The 8,075-nt window shown below is 42.5% G+C and overlaps 1 protein-coding gene across 1 annotated transcript; it reads left to right on the top strand.

Annotated features, from left to right (window-relative positions):
• The first annotated feature begins 6,711 nt into the window (after nucleotides 1-6,711).
• LOC149438425 (olfactory receptor 52B6-like) lies at nucleotides 6,712-7,656 on the top strand. The gene has a single exon (XM_089659942.1). It carries the CDS (start codon nucleotides 6,712-6,714, stop codon nucleotides 7,654-7,656), a length of 945 nt encoding a protein of 314 aa, XP_089516068.1.
• Nucleotides 7,657-8,075: the final 419 nt, after the last annotated feature.

The following is an 8,075-nucleotide window of genomic DNA, read 5'->3' on the forward strand; positions in this document are numbered from 1 at the left end:
TAATAGCAAACAAAAAGATATAAAACATTGTTTTTTTTAATTTATACACACAAATACTTTTAGAAATATTTAAAAGGATAAGAACAGGTTTATTCACAAAAAAATAAATATCCTCCCTCATTAAATATCTTTTTTGAGTAAAAATATTCAGTAAGATAAAGAAAACTGGAGAAAAAAGGATATACTGTATAATATTTTATGTTTAAACCTGGACTTTTCTCTTGAAAGCCTTACACTCCTTCCGAAGTCATAGAAGTGGCTACAGAAAAAGGACCTGTAAGGATGTGTATAGGCGTCCCAGACAAGCTTCTATGAGATCAGTTTATTAGAGGGGTGAGTGAGGGTCCTATCCAATGTGCCCTACAAGAACAGGTGAGGTCTCAGCCATCTCTCACTTTCAGTGATATAGTGGTGGAAGTCAAGGTCCAGGCAGTACTCCTTCAAGAAGGGGACATATTCCGAAAGCTTGTCCTCAAAATTGTATGTTAGTGCAAATAAAAAAAGTATCACGTCAGTACTCAATTGTTTCTGTCGCAAATGCACTAATAGAGCTACAACACCCTGCATTGCAAAACTAAATTGGTTTTGGGTTTAGCACCTCCTACCTACGCTCTCCCAGTTTTTATTCTGTGTGTCACTGACCCAGAAAAAACACACAGCTAAGGAGTGCTGCCTTAAATTATGCATGTGTAGCTGTCTTGCCATATGGTGGAGAGCCTCACTTTTAAATTTAGTATTACCCACCTGGGTTGATTTTTATAGTCTGCTTTCTGCAAGGTCCTCTAAGCTCAGGTGACCAATTTCTACACCCTTCTCCTAGGGAGTGTCCCAGATAATAGTGTGGAAGGTGATAATTTACAAAGTTATGAATATTTAGCACTAGAGAGTTTATGGACAGTGGTGCATGCTGGAGATAGTATAAATACCTATAGGAACTTCCAGAAAGCTCTCTTGCCTCCCAGGCTTTGCCCTGGGAAGGACTACTGCTAGGAGAAAGGCCTGGGTTCATTGGCCTGAAGTTTGATGCTGACCCTCTGGAAGGTGACTAGAATGACTAGATGAAGAGCATCCTGCAGAGGGAACTTCACTGTCTTGAGAGTACTGGAGGGCTGGGCAAATGCCACTACCAACAACCCTTGGAAAGTCTGAACAACTCACCACACACAGAGTATTGTCAGTTTCCACTTAAAGTGATATTAAACCTTCAGTTTTTAAGCACTTTTAGCAGCTGATTTAAATACTTATTGAGTATGCAACCTCTTTATCTATTAATTCTTGCCTATCTTCCAGTTTAGACTGGTGTCATGACCACAACCCCAGGTTTCATGTCTCAGGGTGGTGCTGGCTCCTTTTATTTGGTGCGTCTTATGGAACCACCCTTGCATGTAGGAACTAGAGTTGTGTACCCCCTATATTTTGTACATTAATAGAAACACACAGCCCCATAGCCTAGGATGACAAGACACTCCCCTACTTCTCCCTCCTTTTCCAAGCTAGCAGACTGACTGGAGACTGGACTGCCCACTGTTAACTCTTTCCTTTGAAGACTGGAAGTTCAGGCAAGGAGCACTGAGAGAACTGGAGCCAGCAGTACTGAAGTTGCAAACTGCAACTGCTCGAGTAAGCATTTTAGCAACTAGTTTACTGGGGAATGTTCATTTTATTTTACTCAATGTATTAAGCTAAAAACATTGAGTGTCTAATACCACATTTAAAGGCTTACAATCACAGTATCAGCTTAAAGGCACACCAACAAGTCTGTGAGAGAGAATTAAGTCAAGTATCTTCCTTTTTTTTTTTGTGAGGAAGGAACCTTTTTGGAGCTGCGGATATCCCATACACCCTGACCCTTATCCAAAAAAGTTTACATTGAGACAAGATTGACAGAGCAGAGTGCCACTTACAGTATGCTGTTGGATGGTCAGTGGGTGCCACTGGCGAAGCTAGACATTCTTTCACCCAGAGCAAAGACTTAGTTAGGCGCCCACCCCCCACCACCACTTAGAGGATGGTATCAGAGGTTGGTGTCAGTAGAACAGTGGATGGTGTCAGTAGTTTTTTTATTTTTGAGACAGAGAAAGGGACTGAGAACATATTCCCCAGGCTTTTTTCTGCAACCTCTGGGGCATCAGTCAGGAATGGTATGTAGCACCCTCCTAGTTAGCTAGGGGGAGCTCTAGTTCAGATGTTAGCTAGGAGGTCTGAGTAGCAGCCTTGGTGTGATAGCTAGCATGATCTAATTTAGGTTAGAATGGAAAGGCTCTGAAGACCAGCTCTCTGGAATTTCACCCTACTCTAAGACTTTGGAGAAAGATTTAGAAGCAGTGGGTGGAGGTGAGGAGTGGCTGGTCTGTACTTTTAGAGGATCCTGGCCAATCCCCAACAAGAGGCTTGGCAAGGGCCCAGAGTAAATGAGTCTGCTCAGCAGCAGGAAAGTTGAAGGTGGAAGATGAGGAAGTGAAGCTAGAGAGTAGTAGCCTGGGAGGGGGCCCAGATGGGAGACGGGCTTACCTCCAGGCAGGAATCTTGGAAGGAGGAAAACTTGGGACTTCACTGGCCACCTGAGAGTGGGCCACCTGTGTAGCAGGGAAGGAGCAGCCCAGCTAGAAAGCCTGGTAGCAGCCACCAGCCCACCGGCAACATAAGAGAAGGACTGAACAAGTAGACCTGCACCCCCTGGGCCAGATAGGGGAAGGAGCACTATGGTGGAAAACCAGATGAGCAACTACCGGGGACTGTCTTGCTCTAATTTAGCAGGCACTGGATCCCCTGCTCAGGGATTTCCCTCAGAAAAATCCCATGCAAGGTAAAGACATAATGTGCTTCTATGCATCACACATTATGTAAAACAGTTTAAAATGAAACAAAAACAAACTGCCCAAAGAGTAGGCAAAGTTGTTACTATCGATGACAAATGACAAAAAGTGAATCCTAATACCAAATATCATAGAAAAGATAATTTTATTACTTGATTTTGAATAAAACACCAGCGTGGATGCAAACATCTATAATTGTGAATTCAGCACATAGAGAACATGAATAAACAAAACAGACTAGTCAAACAAAAAATAATAATTAAAACGTCTGTTACGCATGTAAATTCACACATGGGATATGTATTTTTTTAGCTTTAAAACAAAGCCCTCCAGTGGCACGCTATCACGGCTGTAGAGGCTTCCATCTTCATCCGGTCTTCCTTCCGGGTTCACAAGCTTTGGCCAACTGAATGGCAGGGCCACGATGACATCACTCCCACGCATGCACACGGGAGTCTAGGAACACGGCCCAGTGCTCTGAAGGAACAGCACGGGTATGCCATTCCTTAGGAATCCATGCGCAGGCTGCTAAATAGTGCAGGTTAGGAGATATTCATTTTACCTACAAGTAAGCTTTATTATAGGCTTACCTCTAGGTAAAAATATACAGAGTGGGTTTACTTCCACTTTAACTAACAGTATTCCCGAGTGTAGCTCGGGCTAAAGTTTCAGTACCACAAGCGGTAACCCCGAGTTACACTCGGGAAAACCCTGCAGCGTTGCTCCGGGATCTCTTCTTCACTTACCTTGTCCTGCGCCCCCCGCGATGTCCCCCCTGCAGTGTCCCCGGCAATGTCCTCCGGCCGATGCCAGCATCTGTCTTCTGGGTTCCGTTCCCTGCGACGTCGGGACATATGGGGATGGAACCGGCGGGAAATTTAAAAATGTGAAAAAGTGACATTCACTAATACAATAAAATCACATAGTAAAACATCTTAGGGAGCAATGTCATCTAGTCTTCTGAAATTTAGAGAGCATTGTTGGGAAGCAGCAGATGCACAGCCATCAGGACACATTGGAAGAGCAAATCCAGGTAACAGACCAAGTCATAGTGAAGGAATCAGGTCAGGATTGTTGATCAGATAGGTACAATGGGGTGGGCAATAAAGTATCAGAACAAAATGCACAAGCTGAAGGAAAGGTCGAAGCTTAAAACGGGTTGATTGAAGAGCCTAGACTCATAATTCAGGCACAGATAAACCAGAAAGTGATTCAAGACTGTAGGTCTTAGGGCACAGGTTTATTGCTGAAGACTGCGCAGCACTGAGCCCTGGGAATAGCTCAATTCATATTGTCTATCTGGTGCCAATGTAAGCAGCAAGCATGCGCCCATGCACCAGGCTCAAGCACATGCATGGAGATGCGTGGCCAGCTGTAATTTTTTGTGAAGAACCACACACTAGTACATATGCAAGTTCCTGCACTGGTATACAAGAGTGTAAAGTCTTCCTGATATAGACTATCAATGCTAAAGCAGATCGGGACAGTTTGTCATCCTTCAATACAGGTACCTCCTATCCATGCTTCAATTTCTGCAATTTTCATATCAACTTTATATCACACCTTTTTTAAAAAAACAAAACAAAATAAACTTCACTACAGGTGCTCCGGTTTGAGTTGCCATGTGGCCAGAACAGGGGTGGGGCACCTGTCACTTTTTCAGAAGTGGGTGGTTTGATGAATGGTGTAGACGTTTTACTACTGATGCCAAAGCTACAGATATAGCCATAGGTTTTTACAGTGTTACCCAAAAGAATATTCGGGCCTGTTATATCCTAGTGTGAGGGTCAATGCCAGCCTTCAGGTTCCAAATCTTTTCATTGGAAAGCAGTACCTTTGCCACTCCATGCTTTAAAAAGGTACAAAATTAGGCCCAATGTACTGTACATTTGAAAGAGAGAGGTGATTGGGAGAGTTTGGTGAGTAATGGTCATCATTTTCCTGACAATGGCCATGCTGCCATTGCTCAATCAATGAAGCTGTTCGTTAATGCTTATAATGGATAGAGTGGTAGGATTTCACACCATGTAGAATAAGAACAGCTACTTTTTTGACTTAGTTAACACCATCTGACTATAACGAGAACTGGTATGACTTCCTATGCTGCCTGAGGGTATTCCCTGGGCAAGGGGGCCCAAGAACTATAGATTAAGGACAGTCCCTGATGAAACTAGTTGGGTGTTTCACCTGACCACACTCTCCCCTTATCTGGCCCAGGGGTATAGGAGTAATCACTCTATTTTTCCCTGTTTGCTTGGTGGGTTTGTTGCTGCCTTCAAGCCTAATGCTGGGCTGGCTCCTTCTCTGGTTCACAGGCCGTCTTCCCAAGGAGATCATGAAACAGAGGAGATCCTCCCTTCCAGCAACCAGCCTGGGGCCCCCTCCCAGGCTCCACACTCCAGCATTCTCTCAATCCATCTTCCATTCGACTCCCCTTTCTCTCCAGGCTCTGTCATATTTAAGAGTTACCCCAGTCACCATGCCCAGCCTCCTGCTAAGGTCCCTCAAGCATGCAAATATGGGCCTCCTCTTCCCCTGTGTCAGAAAGTTCTCTAGGTTTCTGGAAACGTGGGAGGGTTCCAGAAGCCCTGACCTGTAGAACCTCCCTGTCAGGAATGGACTTGCCAGTAATGGTGGGACTCACCTGCCTTGTGAACTGCAGTACCAGGGCTGGCCAGCGGGTGCTCCCAGCAATCAGAGACTCAACCCTGCAGCCAGCCAAACACCTGAAGTTGATTATTCAGGTCTATTTAAGGGATGGCCAGACCTGCAGTCTCTGCCTTGGTGTGTGTTTTTCCTGGGCCCTGTATCTTGTTCCTGCATTCCTGTTCCTGTTCCTGTCCCTGTCTGATTCGTTGCTGACCCTGCCTGATCCGGACCTCTGCTGACTTCTCCTGTTTTATCCCTGGCTTGTGACCCTGACCATTCTCTGCCTGACCCCCTGTACCTACCTGCCCGATTGTTATTGACCCGGCCTGCCTGACGATGCTTGCATTGTATGTACTGTTATCTGTGGGTGGTTTGGTTTGGTTCGTTTGCACTGTGTTATGTTTTAGTATTGCACTGCGTTTATGTTTGTATTGTTAGTCTTTAATAAATTATATTGTTTATAACTTATCTGAAGCCTGCGTTTCCCTGCGTCAGTTCACATACCTCTGGTCATACCCTGGAGCCCTGACACTCCCAGCCTGCACTGAGGTTAACTCCTGCCTCACTCACAGGCTGACTCATCCCAGGCTGCTACTCAGCCTCTGTCTAAAAAGAACCAACAAACAAACAAAAGAAACCAAACAACTTATCTAGCTAACCTGGAGGGTGTTACATCATTTTTTTCATTTTTCATTCTGAGTTATATCATATCCATAAGATAAAAGCACAGTGAAGGCAACTGCACTTGATAGTAGATCCATAGCGTACTGAGTAGAGTACTGAATTGATTTTTCTCCATTCAAATTAAAAAAATGTGTTTTTGTTTCCCTTTTCATATCATTTCATATCAGGTCCTGTCTTGATTTCTCATCAGTTTGTTCACCCCCTGAATATTATTGAGTTTGAATAGATCAATTTTTTTCTATATACCTCGTTTTATTTTTTTTACTAATGCACAGTCTGAAAATAATGAGCAACAGAAGCAGCCTCCCACTGGGATGACATGTTTGTGGGTTCATTCTTCATTGCACTCATGCAGACAAATCCCAGTTGGGAATATATTAGACTTCAGCTCATCTATAAAAACCTGGCCAAACTAGAACATGTAACGTATTAAGCCAATACTAAAACCTACTAGAGAACTTTCAATTAACATCTGTTGTATGAAGTGTTATAAAAATCTTGAATTTTGATTACTCAAAGAAAAAAAATCACTGGTATGTCTAATTGTTCTTTAAGGTCCTAGATGGAAAATACATCAAGAACCATTACAAAACTTATTCTCCTTGGTGTTGTTGAGATGGAAAATCTTTGGTATTTATATGCTACATTAGCCTTAGTGATTTATGTCATCACAATGATATTGTGTTCCTTGATTGTCTATGTTGTCTGGTCAGAAGCCAGCCTTCATGAACCAATGTACATCTTCATTGGTAATTTGGTGACCAACGTGATGTTTGGGAGCTCATCCATTCTCCCTAAGTTTGTGGTTGACCTGTTCTTTGGACTCAGTGTTATTCCTTTACCGGGATGCCTCATCCAAGCATTTTGCTGCCAAAGCTTTTATACCATTGAACTTTTGACTCTCACAATTATGTCCTATGATCGATATTTGGCCATCAGTGACCCCCTGAGATACCCAGTTTTGATGTCAAATAACAGAGCTTTCACACTATTACTTGTTGTTTTCATCTTTGTTTTTGTCAGTATAAGCACAGTTGTGATCTTGGCTGCCAGATTGCCATTGTGTGGTGAGTACATTAACAGTGTGTACTGTGAGACCATGTCCCTTCTTCGTCTAGCCTGTGGAGACATATCCATCAATAACATATTTGGGATGACTTGTTTATTGACTCTAGATGGGATCTGCATTTTGCTTGTTATATACTGCTACATACGTACATTTGTTGTGTGTTTTAACATCACCTCAGAGGCCTATCGAAAGGCTATTCATACACTGGTGACCAATATATTCTCTTTTTTCACTTTTCAGGCTTCCAGTCTATTTGTCATTTTACGGTACAGATTAGGAAATGGTTCCCACTCACTTGTCACCCATGTGGCCATCTCCATAGCTGGTTTAATTGTCTCCGTGATTCTAAATCCTCTGGTGTATGGAATACGGACGGAGGCTCTCAGAACTAAAATTGTTTACCTTGTTAAAAAATTAAGTAAAAACTTTTCTGGGTAAAGGTCAAAAGTATATTCCACCTTCAATTGAGCATGGCCATTTTTCTAATGAGGTATAGCTAGAGAAGAGATTTTATGAAGGTGCTCTTTGGCCCCATTCTGCAACAAAGTGTCCTACCTTTGTCTTTGATCTAGCAGTATATGACTTCCATCATTTCATTACACCATGCTCTTTATTCTTGTCATGAATTTTATGTTTTGATAATAAAACAGGATACATTTTTTGCTATAATAGGGCAAGCTGTGCCACTATAAAAATATATTTTTTTTTTACAAAATGGGACACCAATTTCTTGTGACTTTCACTTGCTTTACAATGTAAATAAGATAATATTATTTTAGGTGGAATTACCTTTTACAATGTAAATAAGATAATTATATTTTAGCTGGAATTACCTTTTAAAATGTAAATAAAGTTGT

Source organism: Staurois parvus, unplaced genomic scaffold, assembly GCF_062004578.1.
Source record: "Staurois parvus isolate SC_StPar_1 unplaced genomic scaffold, SC_StPar_1.0 ptg001192l, whole genome shotgun sequence".
In the NCBI taxonomy this organism is placed as follows: Eukaryota; Metazoa; Chordata; class Amphibia; order Anura; family Ranidae; genus Staurois; species Staurois parvus.

Bases quoted from the DNA above. Each gene is read 5' to 3' on its own strand.
- LOC149438425 (XM_089659942.1), top strand. From the start codon at position 6,712: ATGGAAAATACATCAAGAACCATTACAAAACTTATTCTCCTTGGTGTT.